Here is a 21,611-nt window from a genome sequence, read left to right as displayed (position 1 = left end):
TAGTTTTGATGAATGGTGAGCAAAACACTGAGCTGAACCTGAGAGAGCAACACTGACTGTTATTTTTTTCTAGCGTTTTTTGTTTTCCAATGCACAAGTGGATTCTCTCCTGGCTCTCTGACTTCTACTCACAGTCCAAAAGCTTGCATGTTAGGTTAACTGGTCCTAGGAGTTAGTGTGGATGTGAATGGTTGGATGCTTTTGTGTTAGGCCTGTAACAGAGAGGTGACCTGTCCAATGTGTACACCAGCCTTCATCTGATAGCATCTGGGATCAACTCTACTAACTCCTGGGACTCTGATTTGGATTAATTTGGTAAAGATACTTGCTGGATAGACAGACTGAATTTAAGGGGCGACACCAACTTACCACTTCAGGTGTCGAAGCTGGCCAGATGACTTGATTAAGTTTACCGAGAAACCATGCCAGACGCACATTCCTAGATATCCTGTAGTCCTCTTTCATGAGCAGGTAGATCTGGTCAGCTTCTTCTACCTGAGATGAGAATGAAGATAGTGTTAAATCAAACACACTCCTATTAAATAAATACGTGGCTGACGCATCTGTTATTAAACTGACAGCATCCATTACATTGTGTGTTTATATTAACTGAATGGTGCATCGCTGGCGTGAATTGGAAACTACATTTGAAAGTAAGTTTTTTTTTTAGTAATAAAGATTAGTTAAATCGCTAGTCAGTTAACTGAAGACTGGATTATTCTGAATAATTTGAAGTAAAACCCAGTTTAAATACAGGTTAACTCTGAGTTGTTCAAAGGAAAAAATGTTTTCACGGAGGGATAGATTTCATTTGTCTTTGTTTAAGACAGAAGGAAAAAAGTTTTGAAAGCACTGAGTTATCTTCATCTTGTGTTATATTATCTCTAATCATTACTATCCCAGATATCAGACCTGAGCTGAATGTCTATGACTGTCTCTAATGCTAACAGCTGCTGCTACTGCTAGCTGGGATTGTGACAGCTAATGTCATCGGAAACTCGGTTAGGTTGAGAAGTTTATACTGAATCTCACTTTGATCGCAACTTTATCGACTTCTGGCTGCTAGGACCAATGTACAAATGAATACCGTGCAGTTTCTGTAAATGCACGCACTCCTAAATATTACCTCATTGTCTTGTCTCTCTGCCATGCTTTGTGTCGCATAGGAGCAGCAGGAATTTCCGCAAACCTCAACCGATTAATATCCACTGTGTTTTTACATAAAGTAAACTGCATAAATACTTGTTTACCATCTGCCTTGTCTAATGATCGGGTGCTCGTGCTGCACTGTCAGCGCCGATGTGGGCTCACTCAGTTTCCGCTGTTGTATTTCAAAATATAACGACCCAGGCTCTCTGAACCGGAGATAGTTTCAAGCCTTTGTCCTGAAATGCACTTGTAAAGGAAGATTGTTTAAAAACGCACATTTTACACACAACAATTTAATCCTTTAATCTCATGTTGTTTTTCGGTCTCGAGCATTATTTATTTGTCTGCCTATCTTTTATTTTGAATTTTCAAAAAATACACTTCCGGAATGTTTCTTTTCTTTTTTTTTTTTGAGCGCCTTTTGACCCGGAAGTATCGCGAAATATTTGTTTGTATATTTGTTTGTTTGTTAATTTGCTGGCTTGTGTCCTTAGTTTTATGACCAGGATGCAGAAAGACTTTAGCTGCAAAAGCAAACAGAAGTATAACGATTTTAGCTTGACAACTGTGATGAAACGTTAATGCCCATCACGCGTAATCAGGTACTTTATCTACACTATGAAGCTAAAAACAAGCTATAATAAACTGGATTTTAAACTATCTCAATGTACTTAGCTGGACTTATTGGTTAGAAGAAACTTTTAAGGTCTTATGTTGGCATTTGCTACTTTTGTTGAGAATGATTTGTTTCTGGAGTGAGTCCATAAAGCAGCGCCATCTACTGATCTATTGTACATCGGGAAACGGCACAATGTATGTGCACCAGTTTTCCTCGTTATAATCTTTCATTAAATTATACCCCTAAATTATATTACTAGGTATTTATTTTTTATATTTTTATTATAAAAATGTCACTTTGTTAGATCATTTCAAAATATCTTCACACAGGTAAATGTGTTGTTCTTATATCTAGCAACTTCATAGGATTTGAGGTCTTATTGATAGCAGGACTTCGGAAAGTTCATTCAACCTTTTCTTCTTCTTTAAACAACTCCTTTACTATTACAGATACTCCTTATAACAGAATGTCGAATCTGGCAAGCAGGAAATTTTACATAAGCAACACAGATTCCAAACCGAGATTTAAAAAAGGAACCACAGAATTAAGATAAACGTCAAAACATAGGCAAAAATCCCAATAACAAACAAATATAAATACAATCTGATCTGATCTGAAGCTGCAATGTGCTGCAAACTGAAACCATGCCAAGAATCCAAATGTCCCACTTTTCTACTTGTGGTATGATTCATAGATAGATAGATAATAGATAGATAATGACCTCAACCTTACTTTTGTACTCAGAATTAATAAATAATTGTGTTATTTCTTTAGCAGGTGACGCCATAGGAATATGTTTCATAATAGATGTTATCCCCTATGTAATGCCAAAAAATAGACATTTTTTCAATAGGAATAAAACATAGTCATATAATCAAACCAAAGATATCACAAAAGCATTCTAAAATGAGGTGAAACAGTGTAAAGGCAACATAATTGCTGTCCCTTTCTCATAAAAATGAATGATTAGAAGAATGCAAACACACTATTAAACCAGCAGATGGCGCTAAAGCCACTTGGTGACTAAAAAACATCGAAGAAGTAGCAGGTCGCGCAATTATGACATCATGTTGTGCGCGACATAGAATTGCTTTCCACACGCTGCCAGCCTCGATTTAAGCTTCTACTTTTAGTAAACCATGGAGAAAAAGGGAATAAACCCGATAAAAAATAAGCCCAAACCAGAAAAGATGAAAGTCAGCGATGACCCTGTCAAAAACTTTGAGAAGTGGAAGAAAAAGTACAATAAGACAAAAGCACGAGTGAAACGCGAAAAAGCGCAAAAGAAGAAACCCGAGTGGCAAGTTGAACGAGAATACATTAACAGGCTGGTTAGCAGGTACGGAAATGTCAACATCAAGGAGGTTGTCAAGTTTTCAGATTTCCCTCTGTCTAAAAAAACCTTGCTAGGTTTGCAGGAAGCTCAGTTCAGACAGCCTACGGAGATCCAGAGGCAGACAATCGGCTTCGCTTTGCAAGGTAAAGATGTTCTCGGCGCGGCCAAGACTGGCTCGGGGAAGACCTTAGCCTTCCTCATTCCGGTGCTGGAGTGTCTATATCGCCAGCAGTGGACCTCTATGGATGGCCTCGGTGCTCTCATCATATCTCCCACCAGAGAGCTCGCATACCAGACCTTTGAAGTTCTCCGCAAAGTGGGCAAGAACCACGAGTTTTCTGCGGGGCTGGTCATCGGTGGAAAGGACCTAAAAACCGAGTCGGAGAGAATCCCCCTAACTAACATTGTCATCTGCACACCGGGTCGGTTGCTTCAGCACATGGACGAGACGGCCACGTTTCATGCCAGCAGTCTTCAAATGCTCGTCCTGGACGAGGCAGACCGCATCCTGGACATGGGTTTTGCAGATACACTCAACGCCATTGTAGAGAACCTCCCCAAGTCCCGACAAACCCTCTTATTCTCTGCCACACAGACCAAGTCTGTTAAAGACCTGGCCCGACTCAGTCTCAAAGATCCAGAGTACGTCTGGGTCCATGAAAAAGCCAAATTCAGCACACCAGCCACCTTGGAACAGAGCTATGTGGTGTGTGAGCTCCACCAGAAGGTAAATATGCTTTTCTCATTCATAAGAAGCCACCTGAAGAAGAAAATCATAGTATTTTTTGCCTGCTGCAAGGAAGTGCAGTACCTTTTTCGAGCCTTCTGTCGACTTAGACCTGGAATCCCCATCATGGCTTTGCATGGTAAGCAGCAGCAGATGAAGCGAGTGGAGGTCTACAATGATTTCCTCAAAAAGCAGAATGCTCTGCTTTTTGCCACGGACATAGCTGCCAGAGGCCTGGATTTCCCTGCTGTTAACTGGGTGCTGCAGTTTGACTGTCCAGAAGATGCAGACACTTACATTCACAGGGTGGGACGAACAGCAAGGTACAAAGAAGGCGGAGAGGCTTTATTGCTTCTGTTACCTTCGGAGGAGAAAGGCATGTTGGCGCAGCTGCAGGAGAAGAAGGTCCCCATCAATCAAATCCAAGTGAGGCATCAAGCATCCACAGATCCCTCACACACACACACACACACACACACAGTAAGCAAAACTAATAAACAAAATGAAAATTGTATTTGGATTGGATTGGATTTTACACTTTATACTCATCAGTTTACTTTAAATGAGAAAAACAAACAAATATGTAGCTTTCCTTCATAAAAACAATATCCACATCATGAGCATTCTTTATTGGATGAAGTGAAACATTTAGCAGTTATACTGATATGAGATTTTAATTGACAAATAATGGTGATTGCAAGTGATTGCATTGGCAGTGTAGTTTTTTTTTTGTTTTTTTGTTTTTTTTAATAAGATTTTAAATGTATTAAATTACAACTGATGAATAGTGATGCAAACAGTGCAGCCTTTTGCGCAAAGGACTGCTCATGATGCATATTTGACAGGGTATTCGTAGTTATTCATATTCGGTTCACAACCAAAGCGTGCCGCACAGTAATACTTTGTTTTCAGACATCACATTGACAGATTTTTTGGCATAATAAAAAAAAAAATTGCTCTCGTGTTGTTGGAGAATATTAGTCACTTCTCTTGAATGGTGTGAAATTAAGGGGTTTTATGAAAACTAAATTGTATAAAAGAATTATGATGATTTAAAATGATTACAACTTTATGATGTTGGATTATTATTTGATAGTCTGGGCCTGGTGAAGAGAGTAATTTTCTCTTGGCAGTGGAAAGTGAAAGACTGGCTCAGGTGGTAGAGCTGCGTGACTTGTGATGTAACTGAGTTTGAGTCCTGCTCCCCTATGCTGCTGCACCCCTGAGAGGGGGCACAGTTGTTCTCCGAGGGCCGGTCCCAAGCCCAGATAAATGCAGAGGGTTGCCTCAGGAAAGGCATCCGGCGTGAAACATGCACCAATTCTCCTGTGCTTGACCCTTTCAGAGGGACAAGCCGAAAGGGAAACAATAACTGGAAACTGAAAGATTATGAAGAAAATGGCCACAATTGTAATTTTTTAAGGGGGGAACTAGCTCTTTATTTAAGTTTAAAATAAATTTGGGTTGTGAGGCAGTAATAACTCATTATATGTCTGTTAAATTTGGACATGTACGTTTTTACCTGCAACAGAATGCTTCACTGAAAGGGTGTATTTGATTTTTTTTTTTTTATTATTATTAAAGAGGAAATAAAAATGTTTGGCTTTTTTTCTTGGTTATTACGCTTTTGTAAATGTTGGGTCGAACTATATTTCTTATTGTTCAAAATGTATTGACAACTATCAGGACGAGAAACCACTTCACCTAGAGTAAAAAAAAAAAAAATTGTCTCTGAGCAAAATTACCGAGCCCAGCTTTAAATGTTGTTTTTTAAAGCAAAAGAAGCAGAACTTATAAATTGTGGAGTTTTGTTTGAATGGAATCTGCTTTCTATGAAATAACTTAAAAAGCATCAGGAGATAGGCCTGTTTTCATTCAAAATTACATGTTTATAAACAATTTACATATTTTCTCATTGTGTTTGACCACTCTTCATTCAGATAGAAAAAGACACCTTTTTTTTGCTTTATATTTTCATCACATCCTGGCAGCTTAAAGCCAGGTGGAGCTGAGCATTTGGGGAATATTTAGTTATACCTGCTGCTCATGAATGCAGTCGAATGACCCAAATAGTCAGCACACACCTACACATTTCACCGTTGTAAGACCAAAAGAGCGATTTCATGTCTTTCCATTGACTTATTTAATTGTTTGTTTGTTTGATTCCAGGTAAACCCAGAAAAACTGCAGAGTGTTCAACAGAAACTCGAGGCCTTCCTGGCCCAGGAGAAGGAGCAGAAAGAGAGAGCACAGAGGTGTTTTGTTTCCTACCTGCGCTCTGTCTATCTAATGAAGAACAAAGCAGTGTTTGATGTCTTTAAACTCCAGATCCATGAGTATGCTCTGTCTCTGGGGCTTGCTGTGGCTCCGAGAGTGCGGTTCCTAAATAAAGCTCAGGCAAAGAAAGCTGAGAAAGGAGGACAGGGAGAGGAGGAGCAGTCTGATGAAGAGGAAGAGCTCAGGAATTTTAAGGTTCAACTGAGAGGGAAGGGACCTGATGATAGAAGCCAGAGCTCTGAGTCAGAGGTCTCAGAGGATGACGGAAATGTAGAGGACAAAGATATGGATCAGTCCAACACGCTGCTTCTAGGTGACGACAATGAAGACGATGATGATCTTCGAGACATGGACCTACTGATGGTGAAAAGAAAGGATGTTTTTAATCTGGAAGAGGACCAACAGATGCCAGAGGAGGTTGGTGAGAGCTCTAAAAGCAAAGAGGCAAAAGAAACAAAGTACAAAGAAGCCAAAAAGATCCTCAAGAGAAACTTTCAGGTAAACACCAAGATGACTTTCAGTGAGGAGGGGGAGGCTGTGCAGCTGTGGCCTCCTGTACAGCGGGCAGTGGCTGGGAACAAAGATGATGATGAGGAGGAGGTTTCAGGTATAGATGTGGAGAAGGCTAAAGAGAGGCTGAAACGTGAAGATGAAGAGTTTGACAAGCAGGAATACAGAAACAGGGTGAAAGCCAAACACAGAGAGAAGAGGCTGAAGGCAAAGGCAGCCAGGAGGGAGGCAAGCAGGCAACACAGGCAGGTGTCTGACGAAGAGGATGAAGTTGTGGCGTACTTGGCCAATAGCAGTGAAGATGAGTTTGATCCCTGCTCCTTACCGGATCCTGACAAAGCACACTCTTCATCATCTGAGGAGGAGGACGACGACAATCAGACCAAATCGGTTAAACGACAGCACAGCAGTAACGACAGCAAGGATGATGAAGATGAGGAGCTCACCATGAGGAAGAGGAAGAAAGTAAAGCAGCTGGATGATGAGCACACAACTCTGGACACGGGTCTCTCTCTGGCTGAAGATGAAGAGTTAGTCTTACATCTACTAGGCGGACGAAAATAGGAGATTCAGACGCGTCAAGAATAAAAATGTGTTTACAGAGACACGTTTGATTTTCTGGACGGATTTTGAGTCAAGTTTCTGTTGACTTTGAGAAAAACAACCAAACTAAAGGGTGACTTCAGCATTGACATTCCACAGTTGTGTGTTTATGTGTGTGTGTGTGTGTATATATATGTGTATGTATATATATACATTTATTTATATATATATATATATATATATATATATATATATATATATATATATATATATATATATATATATATATATAAAATCAACAAAACACAAGTATGAGTCATCAGAATTTAGAGGCAGATGTGTGCTGTGTGTGGATGAGCTAGCACAATTATTACTTTAAAATTTAATATAGAGACAAGTAATGTTTTGCAGCAGTGATTTTATTAAACCCTTGATTTTAAAGTATATAATCTTTGGGACATTAAATTGAGCTGTTTATCGATCTAAATACCTGTAAGCATTTGATGACAATGTAGAACTGAAAGGTCATAAGCAGGCCTATTCAGGCAAACCAAGGGTTTGTGTCGACAGTGCGTGCCAGTTAAGCATCTATTCTGTTGAATATGTTGTCAGGTATAAGTATAGACTTTAACCAGGAGCATCTGTCTGTTTCATCCTACTTCCTCAGAGATATTGTATGCTGGAAATGATGTAAAAAAATAACAGATTAAATATTCAAAATTTAAGTCGTGTTTTATTAAAATCGGATAATGCTGTAACAGATTTGATTTGCACCTGCTAGTTAAGAGTTTTATTGCCCATTGAGTTTTTATTAAATGGTATGAAAACTAAGCATAGAAATATTTATCACATTCTTGGATTAAAAACTATGTGATAAAGTAATTGTGAAAAACTGCACAGGTAGTTAGAAATGGTAAAAGAACAGCACCATACTGCAAGTTAAAAGTCATTTTCAGTAGAATGAAAACACACATTTGAGCAGGTTGTTTGTAAGTACTTCCAGTGCTTACATTCTGGTGATGAGAGTATAAGTTTTAGTCTTTGTTTGCATAAGAAGCTTTTACTCTATGGAAAAGGTTATATAAAACCAGCCAGTTATTGCACAGTTATGTATGGGAATTCACACTTCACATGGTCATAAAAACCTCTATATTGTCACTAAAGAATAGGCTTATCACTTTTTATGACTTTATCAGGTAAGAGATTAAAACTCACCTCAGCTTACTCTCCCCTCAAAAGCTGCATCTCATGTGCATATCAATCCTTTATTATACTGACTGCAAAAATGACAGCTGGAGGTTTTAAACTTGTTTCCTGGAGAAACTTAATTGGTATAATATCCTATATATCATAAGTGGAGCTGCAGTTTTGCTCTAATAATTTATGTGCATGACAGAAACACCCCTTATAAGGTAACTAGGTTACGTTTAAAAGAAATATAAAAAATAAAAAAGTTTTGTAAAGCAAAATGAACATTTATAACAATAAAAACAAAAACCGTTTACGTGACATTTACATTGAGTGTGACACATCTGAGAGGTGATGCTGAAGAAACGTATTCAAGGAATATAAACATTTTCAGCTCCAGTTTATCCTATTGTCTGTAGGGCTATCTGAGTCTGAACATGTCTCATTACTATTGGTGGATTATGTTGCTTAATTCTGTACAGTGAGTTGCTAAAAAGAAAAAAAAAAAACATTTTCAGTTCTTCGCGCTTCAATATTCAAATCTACAAATAAATATCGATGGTTTCGTTCATCTGGATGTAACTCCAGTACATGCATCGGCGCTGACATGACGTACTAATTACATTTTTTTAAATATAATCTATGGTTAAAACCGTGAATTTGACACAAAGCTATGATATAGATATATAGATATTTTTGACAATTGTAGCAAATGCTTACTGAACAAGTGTCCCACATAATTCTGACAGGTATGTGTGTTCACGGTGAACGTAAAAGCATCCTTCAGTTTGTCACAGTTTAAAAAAAAAAAAATCCTAATGTTTTATTTATAATTTTCTCAGCTTTGACCACTTTGCATTTTCTACTTTTTTTTTTTTACTTGATCAACGTTTTTCCACAGCTCGAATTGGCAGCTATTTCCGGTGTGTGTTGAAGTTCAGTGAAAGCGCCGCGTGACACACGCGACACTAACCGAACCCATTAGCCTGATAGTTGTCTGGTAATGGACGCCGTGAGTTTCAGCAGAAGACGAAGATTGTGTAGCTATTTTAATGTACCATTAACAAAATGAACTAACTTAAAACTGATTACATTTCTATACCAGCTGCAACAGCGTAAGTAATGGTCATTCTCTTTGAAAGCGACTCATTTAAACAAGTCAGACTTGTTTTCGCTAGCAAGCAAACTGCGAAAAATGATTTTTCAAAAAACAAAACAAAACAAAAAAAAACACCCAAAACTTACTAAACACAGTTAACATGTAACCACGTTGATCACGCCTTCGGCACTTTAGGCTTGTTTTTAATTACTGGTGTAAAGTTTATGTGAAACCAACTGATAATGAAGTAAAATTTAAGTGGTCTGAAGTATATAAAATATGATTAACATTGTCATGAAATAATTGGGTTTATTGGCATTTTATCCTATCTCCTTTCATATTTATAGAACACTGAAATAAAACTTAACATTGGGTTTGAAAGACCTAATTTATTTAATTTATTTGAATTTTTTTTTATTATTATTATTATGCTTGTTGTAATTTTTACATTTTGTTATACTAATTCTACTTTCCAGACAGGTAATATGACCTCAAATAAGGCAACTAATGAAGCCCAAAAGCTGGACCTCTCTGGGGCACAAGGGGATGGTGACCCCTCTGTCCATGTTAGGTTAATGCAGGTTACAGCCAAATGTGGGCCCATCACTGGTCTGAAACCCTCATCTTCCGCTGCAAGTAACTCCCAGAGTGAATCCGTTGCCAGTACCGGCCCTCATAAAGTTCTCCCCAGTATCAGGGGATACCAGCCCACATCCTCTACGGTTCCAGGACCTCCTCTTACTTCTTCATCGGTCATGGTATTTGGAAAAACAACAAACCCTGGAGGAATGGGTCTCACTGGCCAGCAAGCTGTGAGTCAGGTTCCCTCCATCAGTCAAGTCACTACACCAGGAAGGACAGTGGTGATAACTGTACCAAGATCAACAGTTCCACAGCCAGTCGCCCCTGCACTCCCACAGACTCCTTCTCAGCAGCTACCCCCAAATATCCAGATCCCACCAGGTGAGCTGCAGTCAACCACTGACTGCATGGACTGTGGTTTTGACTGACAATGCTTTAACTTGCACTAATACAATGGACAGCTTCTGTATACAGTGTTTCTTATACACTTTACCATAGGATTTCATAGGAAAGTGTGTCTAACCTTTTGACTAGTAGTGTATATATTTTACACTACCAGTCAAAAGTTTGGACACACTTTTCCATTAAATCCAGTGGGAAACCACAGATTTATTTCAACATTGGAGTTGTTATTGAATTTGGAAATAAGATGCCCCCCCTTCTTTCTGATTTGTGATTGTGAGCTAAAATATCAACTTCCTGATTTTATTATTCATCACTGAATTTAGTCTTCTGTTTTGTATCATCCAGTGCATCATATTGACATTAACTTAGCATTGTTGCTACAAGTAACCACTTCTGCTTTAAATTGTCTTCATGTTTTTTTGGCAGCTCATTATCCTGCAAAGACATTTGAAGCCTTATTTTACTGTAGCCACTAGTTAAGTCACTAGTTAAAAATCTTATATTTTCCCCATTTTTTTGCATTCAATTAAGCATTTTTCAGTCAGCTGTGTTTTATTAGGGGGAAAAAATCATTTAATTATAGTGAGCTCCAATTTTGAATTGTTCCTCATGGCAGGTATGATGCTGATCCGCAGTGACAGTGGTCAGCTGATGTTAGTGTCTCAGCAGGCTTTAACACAGGCTCAGCAGGGATCAAGAATTGTCAGTAGTCAAGCACCCCGAACACTGACCCAGCAGGTGTATATTTTTCTGCTTTTCATTTATTGCAGTTACTCTAAAAGTCCCTCTTTACCAGCACTGTGGTCATAACTAAGACTGTCATGTCTGGAATTTAGGTATCAACAGCTGCTGGAAATAAAAGCACTGATAAGGTAACAGTGATCAGGATGGCAACCTCATCCACTTACCAGCCAGGACCAGTCCAGAAGACAGCTGTGGTAAAGATCAAAGTATTTGTGATCAACAGACACTAACAACATCACGGTCAAAATTCCTGGGGGTGTGTTTTGGGGCAAGCAAAGGGGACATGGTGACTTGTAAATCTGCACCTCTAGCCTGGAAGTCACCAGAGTTTGTAAATAGTGTGTTTTTGGTTTTTTTTTTGGTTTTTTTTTAAATGACTTTTTCTGAGAATGACGTCACCCTGGTATTCTCTATGGTGGAAAATTAAAAACATGATAAACCATCACAACAAAGATCACAGCACGATGTTTGGTAAATATGCTCATTGCCTTCAGTTGAACAACATTACGGATGATTTGTCTCATTCTATCATAAATGTATTTCTTTTTATCTTGTGTAAGTGACAGAGAGGGGTGGAAGATTAATGGACTTTGAGGCAGTAGGGGAGCCTTTTAAGCATCAGACAAGTAAATAAAGATTTGTTGCAGAAGAAAACATAAAACCATAAACATCTCCAGTTTAAAAAAGCGTTAAAATAAATAACTGACCAAAAAGGCAAAAAAAAAAATTGCTCTCACTGAGTATTGCACTTTGCAGCAGTGATAAAGTCAGCATATTTAATTAGATATACAAAACTGTTAAGTGGCATTAGAGGTGTTCTTGCAGCAGATTGGGCTGTTGTACCACTGGGTGTATTGAAGGAAGTGAGTTATTTAATTTATGCCAGCCACTTCATGCTCCTAATGATGACTGGGAAGAGATGGTTTGAGGTTTTGAGCTGCCTAACATCCACAGTGTTTTCGCTTCAACTCATCAGTGATTTGTGATGTTATTCTGAAGATTAGTTGAGTTTTGGGAAAGCTTAATCAGCTGCTCTGATTTGTGAAATGCAATCTAAAAAGTGTCGGAAATGAAAGGAGAAGTCACTTCAACAGCAGAGTTCCCGCGCTCGCATAGAAAAATCTTTCAATGTTTTGTGGGGGGAGGAGACTCAGCCAAAAAATTCAGAAAGATCCAGAATATACATAAAACGTCTGGAGCTGCTGCGGCTTGCTTCTGCTTGTTACAAACACAATCATGAATTGTAAGCAGGTTTCATATCATATCTGAAAACGCTAGTAAACGCACTGTAAACTGGTGCAGTAACAAAAACTCTAAGGGGTTCCTGTCAAATCTTCAGCATACACACCCTGACAGGTCGTGCCTCTGTCTAATAGTAGTTCTGTTACCTTTGCGTTTACACACCTTATTGAAACTAATTTCGACAAAGTCTTCTTTGTATCATTATATTCTGGATGAATTGATGATTTTTTTTTTTTTCTTTCTCTCTGATTTTGTATTTGGATGAAAATTTGCATTGTGCAAAGGTGATTGGTGTTGCTCCCAAATCAGCTGTTGCCCAGAACCTTAGTTCTGTGTCTGAACGGGGGACCCATGTTCACACTCAGGCCACCCCAAAAGACAACAAAAGGGAGCCACCAAGAACGTTTAGTCAGGTGAGTCTAATTATTCTTACCTCTGAGTTTAGATTTATTCTATACTTAACTAACAAAACAATTGACTCCTTTGCAGACAGAAGTTAGTAAAAAAAAAACAAATAACAGGATGTCTTCACTACTTGACATTCTGATGATGAAAATCTACCATCTTCAGCATTAGTATTATGTTGAATGTGCAAAGGTAGGTGTTCTCATTCTGCCTCCTGGTGGAGGCAAGAGTGTAAAAATGAGCATATTAAATTGACAAGTATTTGAGTATTAACTGAATAAAATGAAAACTTCATGCACTTGTCAACAATTTTCAAGAGAAAAAAAATGTGACCATAACATTGCCATCCAAGATGTGGTTGTTAATTTTTATTGAGATCAGACCAGGAAAGTTTAGGTGCATATTTACAAGTGTTGTAATTTTGTTTGTGCATTTTCTATAATTTCCTTAGAGGGTAAAAAAAGATGATTCTTGCACAAACATTGAGGCATCAGTAGCAACCAAGTAACCATGGGATTTTTTTTTTTTTTTTATCACCTCTCATTTTACCAACAGGAGACTCTGGAAAGTGTGAAAAAGTGTAAGAACTTCCTGGTTACTCTGATTAAGCTGGCCTCCAGTGACTCAAGGTCTGCCAACATGGCCAACAATGTTAGAGGACTGGTCCGGAGTCTGCTGGTAATGCTTCCCTACTCATCACAGATCAAAACAGAAAAATAAGACCATTATCTGGAGCAGTGGTTTTTTTTTTTTTTTTTTTCTTGAGTGTACCCCCTTATTACAAATACAAAAAAGCTGTGGACTTTTGGCCCCAGCCTTGTGCTGAAAACATGCTCGATTTTATGGCTGACTTCTGTCTTTCGATAAAGCCCAAGTTAAATCTACAACATATAACCTTATGGTTTTATTAAGGAACAAATCCTCTGCTCTGATGTGTTTCTCAGACATGCTTTAATAATGTTGCAGGAAAAATCAAGATTAAAAGGATGGACATGATGTGCTCCACTATTGTAACTTTTGCTCCAACTCACTGACATCATTAAACCCCAGTACATGACCAAAATAGGATTGGATGCACAAGTATGGCCTATGAGTGACTTTTTTTGTTTTGTGGTGACTAAGGATGCATGTGTTAAAATATAATATTTAAATTTAAAATATAAATAGCAGATTTGATGGACACCCCCCCCCCCCCCCCCCCCATTAATTTGCTTTGGGATCTGGGTTTTATAAATAAAGGAAAAATAAAATTAGCTTTTAAAACTAAATGTGTCACCCCCCCCCCCCCCCCAAAAAAAAAAAATCCAGACAAAATGGCTTATGATAAGCTTAGTACACATTAGAGTTTATTGAATTTTCTCTGCTGTGGCATGGTTACATCTGGTACCAGTGTGTGGTTGTTTTTTTTGTTTTTTTTTTACTTACAGGAAGGGAGGATGGAAGCAGAGGAGTTTACAGAGCAGCTGTATGATGAGTTGAAGTCAACTCCACAGCCCTGTTTGGTGCCTTTTCTCAAGGTTACTACAAATTAAATGCACTTTTCCTTCCAACTCTTTGTCTTACTGGAGAATCTGAAAAGTCTCAATGTCAAAAACTCATTTTGAAATTTTAACCTCATACTGAGTATAACTTGATTGTACTTGTACATTTTCTTTAAAGTGACATTCAATGTTTTGAGTCCTATTTGTTGCTACAAAAATATAGTTATGTCTTGATATATTTTTTTTTCTTTGATATTTTTCATAGATGCAACTTATTCAACAGGAACACATGATTTGTCTCTGAGACAGGCTGCTTGATTCCTTTCACTGATGACTTGTAGCTCACTCCTAATGTTAAAATTACAGGTAATTGCCTTATATATTTCTGCTCAGTTTAACTTTTTTTTTTTTTTTTTACCAGAAAAGTCTTCCTGCAGTGCGTTCACTTACTGCAGATCCCCAGTTATTTATCCAGCAGGCTTCAGTTTCAACCTGCAACTCAATAACTCCTACTTCCAGCACAAAACAGCCGATTTCTGGCACGGCACAAATCATCAAGACCAGCCAACAGGTAACCACATGGTGTTTTGTTGATAAATACAGGATATAGGAACCAGATTATCTTTTAGTCGAGAAAACTTTAGAAACATTTCATTTGTGAAAGTTAGGCCTAATATACAGTGTAGAAATTGTGTATTTATTCAGTGTTTTTACATCGAGCATGCACAGGATGTAAAAGGAGTTGCTCTAAGACCTGGGTTGATGACCTTGGCACAGTCCAGTGATTATCTATCTAAGAGAGGCGGAGTCATGCCAAGATACACTCTCGTCCAGTCGGAAAAACACATCTCAGGTAATTGTTTTCACAGTTTGAGTTCAAATCTCATGATTTCTCAATTTAAGTTTCCAGCAGATTGTAGAAGGACCTTTAGTAGCAGTAACTTCATAATAATTCATTTTATTTGTTGGTGCCTTTCCATAACAGAGGTTGCTTTACAAAAAGAAAAATAAATTCCATAAAAAATTAAAAACATTCAGAAAAGACAAACAAAGCAGGCAGTCAAAAGGGTAAGAGAGGGAACTTAAAGTAATTGTTTATTGTATGACATCATCAATGTCTCTCATGCTTCCAGTTAAGTTTTGGCCAACTCTTCTTCACAATGTTGTTTAGGATTGTTAACAGAGCGAGATCGCCATATTTGACAAACGTTTGTTTGGCTATGATAACTTCGCCAAAAGATTGAAATGAAAAGTTTTTTCTAAATTTTCCATTAACGTTCACTGAAGCCTAGTGTTAACCAGTTTCCCCAACCAGCTTGCGTGCTTCTTCTCTCCAGTCCACCACACGCTCAGATGCTCAGATATTTATCAATGTACATATCAAGTACAATTCTATAAAAGTATCAGTAGAAGTTTTAAAACATAATTAAATGACTGAATGAAACGCATTAAATCAATTTAACTAATATGTGTCAGTAATGAACATTTTTTTATTTACTTTGTATTTATTTCATTTGTGATTTTCATTATTTGTTTATTCAGTTATGAATAAAACAGTTCTCCATAGTGGTGTTCAACAGAATTTAAATTGACTTAGTTTTTCCTCCTTATGAGAACATATCACATTTTTATATTACATTAAATTTCTTGGATGCCTTCATTTCCAAAATGGATTTTTTTGGTCATAGATTAAAACACAGAAACCCAAAATGGTCTCAAACCTTTTTCTTTGAAGTTTCTTGTCAAAATGTTTGAAGTTGAAGAAAGTTTTGAAGTTAAAGATCTAAATGTAAATACAAAATAAAACTCACATTTCTTTGCATTTTACTAATTGAAATTCTTTTTTCCCTTTTGCATTTGTATTTTTATAGGAACCCTGTCCAGGAAACAAACTGTTAACCTGGATCCACCTCATTCTAACAAATTTACTTTCAAAGAAAGTTCAGGATCTCTCAAGTAATGCATTTATTGTAGATTTTTGTGCTCAAGTTTAATGTGTTTTTTGGTCTTTCAGCTATGTTTACTGTGATTTAAAGTCAAGGGTCAGCTCATGTGTGGTCCAAGTGTCTTTATAAATTAAGCAATAGATATGTTTGTTTCTCAGAGAGGACGATGATATTAATGATGTAGCTTCCATGGCTGGAGTCAACCTCAGGGAGGAGAATGCTCAGATCCTGACAACCACTGTGGGCTCTGTGGTGCAGTCATGCCAGGATCAGTTGTTCCTCTCACCACAACCAGTGCTCATCCGAATACTTCATACAGGTACAGCAGATTAATTTTAATTGTACTGAAGGTCATTGTGCCTTCATTTGACTTTGGTTGTAATTGATGAAAACCTTTATGATACTAGCAGTGTACATTACCGTGTGAGGAAATTGAGTCATCTTTTATTTTCTCATGCATTTTCTTGAAAATGAAATGGGTAAAATAGTTTCTTTTAAAACACGCAGACATGTTAATACAACATGAGAAATTGCTGTATCCCTTTAGTTATTAACCTTTTTGATGTATGAACAATTCATAGGTCAGTGTTAGTTGGCTTAACAAACAAAAAACACATTGCTCTGAAAATGTTGAGGTACAAAAAAAATGTCTAAAGAAATTTCACTTTTTGGAAGCAAAATATGCAGAATGAGGGGCAGGCCATGACTTTTCCACAGCACTGTATATTTTAAATCCATTTTAAAATTGACTTGCCAGAGAAAAATGAGAGGGGTTTGAGAAAGAGGTCTTTATCTCCCTATTTTTTTGTGGCCTCTGTTTAGGACGCCCACTGGGAGTGACTGATGTTGGTCCAGAAGTGGTAGCTTTGGTTTCTCATGCTACTCAGGAGTGTCTGCGTGGCCTGTTAGAGAAACTGACTGTCATAGCAGAACATGGCAAAGCCACCCTGAAGGTACAGTAATCCTACCTTGACAGTGCAATAAAGTTCAGAGGAAGGAGGGCTGTGGTTCAGGGTCCACCTCTTCAGTCCACATGTAAAAGCATCCTTGGGCAAGATACTGAATCTTGTGTTGTCTCTGACAAGTATGTCAGTGTTTGATTGACAGGAAGCACTCTCTAGCCTAGAACCCTACAGACTAAGGCTCTGTGCACACAAATGCATCTGCAAAAATTTAAATGTCACTGTGAGACAAATCTTAGGTTACATAACAATATGACCTTAAGGAAAGCAGTTGATCATGTAAGAAGGTGAAAAATTTCCTAATTACTTTTCTGGATAATATGGAAAATATCAGAAAGGTTTTTCTGTTAAATAAACCCACTTTAGCCTGTTATTATACTTGTCTCTCCAACAGAACTTTTCCTGCCACTCTGATTGACATGTTTTTTTCAGCAGTTCAGGTGACTTAAGGCATACCACTGGGCCCAATTGATGGTCTGCTGTTATGTCCTGTATTTGCATGCTAATTCTAAGTAGCTCAGTCAAAACGATTATGTGAATTACTATTTTTACACTGATGACACTTGGATCCTGCAGCCCCTCACTGCTTGTTTTTCTGCCATTAAATCCTGGGTGATTCAGAATTTCTGTTGATTAAGTGGGAAGTCGGGGGTCGTTCTGTGTGGTCCTCCAAGATTGTTTCTATGGTAATGGACCAAATAATGTTGTGAAACCTGCAGAAATATTTATCATAACTTCTTCATTCTCAAGTCAAATTTCTTTCAACTGCTAAGTTATAATATTTTATATATTGTAAATTCAAGCTCAAGTAATGTCTGGGGAAAATGCATTTAACTGCATTTTTGTTCCAAACAGCAGAAAAAGAAATCGAAATGATCCCTAACCAAAACTTAACAGACCAGAAGTTAAAGTGTCATTTTAAGTACTAAAACTAACAGCTCCTGCTGTTCTCTAATAAAGATTCTACAATTTGTTAGAGATCTTTGAACTGCTTTGAAATACCAGTCACACTCATTAACAAAGATAATGTGATGGTCAGAATGATCTGAACACTGTTTTGTGACAACAGGAGGATCAGTGGCATACTAAAGTGAGTGATGTCCGTTCTCAACTTCGCTTCCTGGAGGAAGTTGATAGATTGAAGAAGAAAAGAAAAGACGAAGAAGAGAGACATGCACTTATGCGCTTGGCCAAGGTAAGCCTGGATTGAAAGGCAATCTTCATACTTGACTGAAATTAGACTTGAGTAAGGCAAAAAATAAAGTGAAATGATGAAATAAACTCTGGGAAATTATAAAATGCCACGTAGTAGAAACGCCTAATCCTTTGTCAAGGCATTAAATGCCTGCAGATCAACAAATGAACCAATCAAAATCATAAAAAATGGAGAAATATTATCAATAACATATTAAAAAGATAACCATTCGTGCCACTCACACCTGTTCTTAATCTGACATCCGACTAATCAAATGAGACCACCAAGCAAGAAATAACAAGAAGACCAAGAAGCTTTCAGGACAGGTCAGGGACAGACCTGGTGTTGGAAAGATCCACAGTAGTTACTGCATTTGTCCATAGGAACAGTATAAGATGTTCACTGGTGATCATAAAAGAACAAACAAAAAAAACAAAAACAAAAAAACAAACCAAACATTAGGAGAAACACACCTAACACCTCCCATCACCCCAAGACCAGCATCCCCTCAGTGGTAGGCTTGTTTTTCATCAGCAGAAACAAGGACACTGCTCAGAAATGAAGGAACAATGGATTATGCTCAATACTGGGAAACTGAGGGAAATCTTTCTTTCAGAGATTTGAGACTGGGATAGAAGACCATCTTCAAGCACAGGGCTGGGACTTATTCATCAACCATTCTTATGAACAACAATGTTCTTAAATCCCATTTACAAACTTTACGAAAACGGTGGCTTTCCCCAAAATCTTAACATCTTAGTTTTGTCTTGGCTAAAAACAAATTCTACCAATACTCAGCAGTACTTAACAAACATTGAAATGTCATGTTTGAACAAAGGCAGTGTTGCTGTTTCCTTTGGTTATTTGAAATGCAAAAATAAAACTACATTGATGTTTTTGTTTGACTGTTGAACAACTTTTTGTTTTGTTACAAAACATTTTATTTTAAGCTATATTGCAATATACTGCAGATCCTGTGCTTTAATAATTTCCCTCAGGAAAAAACAAAGTAATTTTCATCCATTTTACTTATTGAAGAACATGTTTGTTTTAAGTTACCTGTGTTGTTGTTGTTTATAACTGGATAAAAAGTTTTCCTCCCAAGTATTTTACAGAAATAGTTTTTGTGACTTTCAGCTAGAATTAAGTCACCATCAGTTTTGATTTCATTGTTAAGGTCACACTGCCATTTTTGCAAAACCACTGTAGAGTATTTGGGCCAATTTCCCAATTTTGCAGCTTAAGATGCTTTGTACTTAACTGCAAGATCTGTCTCTAACTAGAGTCGCTCACACACTGAGGATCCACAGCTTCAGCAGCTCAAGCAAAGAGCTAAAGAAGTGAGTAGATGTTTTATTCTTTGTTCTCTATTAATATTTCAGTACAACTGATGAAAGACTTTCTTCATCTGTTTACTTGTTTGTAGCTTTTTTTTCTGTTATATAAATTATAGTTTTGCCACAGTAAAAAAAAAATGCTAAGAGACTGGATATAAAATGTGAACTACTGTTTAAATTTAATGTAACCATTAATCTATTCTACCATCATTGTATCTATTTAACTATCATTGTATTTTCCTTTTTTTTTTTTTTACAGTTACAGCAGCAAGAGGCAGCTCAGTTGCAGCAAAGAGAGGCTAACATCACTGCTCTTGCTGCCATTGGACCTCGCAAGAAGAGACCGCTGGATCAGACTGAAAGTCAGGTTAGAAATCAGGCTTGGTCAAACATCTTGGTCACACTGGAAGTAAATGGAAAAATACTATTTCTTCCAGGAATTTTCTTGCTCCCTGTATTTGTATTGTGTGTGTAGTGTTGTTTGAATTAGTTGGCAAACCCCTGTAACAATTTACAGATAGTGTGTGTGTGTATGGGTTCTACAGCTTCCTCTCACACAAGTTTTCTTCCAAAGGGCTTCCTTAGGGTACAAAAACATGACTAAAAATTTGTGTGCTCTTATCTTTTCCTTTCCTTTTGTCCGTCCACTTTCCCTGCCGTCCTGAAAAAGTCACAAGTTAACAGAATGGTGGTATGATGGGTGATAGAAAGGTTCTCAAATTTAAAAAAAAAAATCCTGTCCCATAAAAACATGCGGGCATGTGTACAGATTATGTACTTTACATTGTGTGTTTTAGATCTCTCTGCTGCCCAGACAGGATGTTCAGAAAGTGACCCGTGTGATGCTGAGGGATCTGCTGGTGTGTATGGAGCAGGAACCGTTCCTGCGCCACTCTCTTGTCCTCTACAAAGCAATGCTCTCTATGGTGTAACTTCATTACTCAAATTGTAATCTGCGTTTTGTGCTTAATGATCCTAAAGAATGCATGCTTCCATTTGTTTTTTTTCTTCCCTTTGCTGCGCTTTTTCTGGTTATATGATGCTTTGGTTGATCAGGAGGTGAATTAATGATGAATTATTTTAAAGTAATTAGCTTCTTATAGTAATCCTAATTTAGTTCTGTTAATTTAATGTGTTTGGCTAGAAAAAAAAGTTAGGTTGATAATAGCCACTTTCTGTTGAACAGATGAAAAAGTACAGTTCCAACATGATTTTGAGTTTATTCTTATTTATTTGGTTGTTTAATATTTCAATATTAAACTTATTTCAGTAGTATCAAGCTTGTGGGGTTTGTTTTTTTTTGTCATTTTACTAATGATAAACGATAAACAGCTAAAATCTGAGAATTCAGGAACAGATTAAGGTAATATTACAGTTTAGAAAAAGGCCTGAACGTCTTTAGATGTCACACTCTTCAGTTTGTTTCCAGTTAGGAGTCCCAATTAATATGATAACCAGCTCTCCATTTAAAATTATTCTTAATTGATAAAAGAGCTCTGATTTCAGAATCTGTTCATGAATCTCCTAGAAGGCAGAGGTTTATACGTATAGCAAAGTGTGAATAGGATTAGAGTTTTTGTTCTGAAAAAGATCTTAAGGTTACAATTCAAATACTAATACAATAGAATTAATTGCCTAAAAGATGCCCCTTTTTTTTTCAGAATTTCTAGTTCATTCCAGAATAAAATTTTATGCAATGATGAATACATTTTGTTCTTTTCTGATCTGTAGGTCTGTTGGATTAAAATAAAGATGCCAATAGCTCACCTGTTCATACCGATCACACATCTCTAAATCACGATTAAGGGAGTCAGATTTGTAAACCATTTGCTTTTATGCACATTTTTGCCATAAAGACTAAAGA

General features: G+C 37.3%; 3 protein-coding genes across 3 annotated transcripts in view; 2 read left to right on the top strand and 1 right to left on the bottom strand.

Moving 5' to 3' along the window:
- Positions 1–1,265, bottom strand: part of szt2 (SZT2 subunit of KICSTOR complex) — a 68,880-nt gene extending 67,615 nt beyond the window's left edge. Inside the window, exons 1-2 of the mRNA XM_079244715.1 lie at positions 1,127–1,265; positions 370–495 (exon numbers count right to left, since the gene is read on the bottom strand). Coding sequence (XP_079100841.1) covers positions 370–495; positions 1,127–1,150 — 150 coding nt within the window. The 5' untranslated portion in view covers positions 1,151–1,265. The remainder of the gene's footprint in view (positions 1–369; positions 496–1,126) is intronic.
- A 1,589-nt stretch (positions 1,266–2,854) lies between these two features.
- Positions 2,855–7,285, top strand: ddx10 (DEAD (Asp-Glu-Ala-Asp) box polypeptide 10). The gene is made up of 2 exons (XM_079244614.1): positions 2,855–4,257; positions 6,001–7,285. The coding sequence occupies exons 1-2, from the start codon at positions 2,908–2,910 to the stop codon at positions 7,180–7,182; spliced, it is 2,532 nt and encodes an 843-aa protein (XP_079100740.1). The 5' UTR covers positions 2,855–2,907; the 3' UTR covers positions 7,183–7,285.
- A 2,648-nt stretch (positions 7,286–9,933) lies between these two features.
- Positions 9,934–20,679, top strand: taf4b (TAF4B RNA polymerase II, TATA box binding protein (TBP)-associated factor; the record flags this gene model as incomplete). Its single annotated transcript, XM_079245630.1, has 15 exons — positions 9,934–10,411; positions 11,052–11,173; positions 11,272–11,373; positions 12,706–12,834; positions 13,382–13,504; positions 14,254–14,343; positions 14,729–14,878; positions 15,013–15,160; positions 16,179–16,263; positions 16,412–16,572; positions 17,076–17,206; positions 18,285–18,410; positions 19,694–19,750; positions 20,007–20,114; positions 20,545–20,679. The coding sequence occupies 15 exons, from the start codon at positions 9,934–9,936 to the stop codon at positions 20,677–20,679; spliced, it is 2,145 nt and encodes a 714-aa protein (XP_079101756.1).
- Positions 20,680–21,611: the final 932 nt, after the last annotated feature.

Source organism: Telmatherina bonti, assembly GCF_933228915.1.
Source record: "Telmatherina bonti genome assembly, chromosome: 8".
NCBI lineage: Eukaryota > Metazoa > Chordata > Actinopteri > Atheriniformes > Telmatherinidae > Telmatherina > Telmatherina bonti.
This window is presented reverse-complemented; position numbering and strand designations above follow the sequence as displayed.

Excerpts from the sequence above, each read along its gene's own strand:
- ddx10 (XM_079244614.1), top strand. The coding sequence starts at position 2,908 with ATGGAGAAAAAGGGAATAAACCCGATAAAAAATAAGCCCAAACCAGAA. Across the intron at positions 4,258-6,000 it reads TCCCCATCAATCAAATCCAA|GTAAACCCAGAAAAACTGCA; the intron begins GTGAGGCATCAA and ends GTTTGATTCCAG.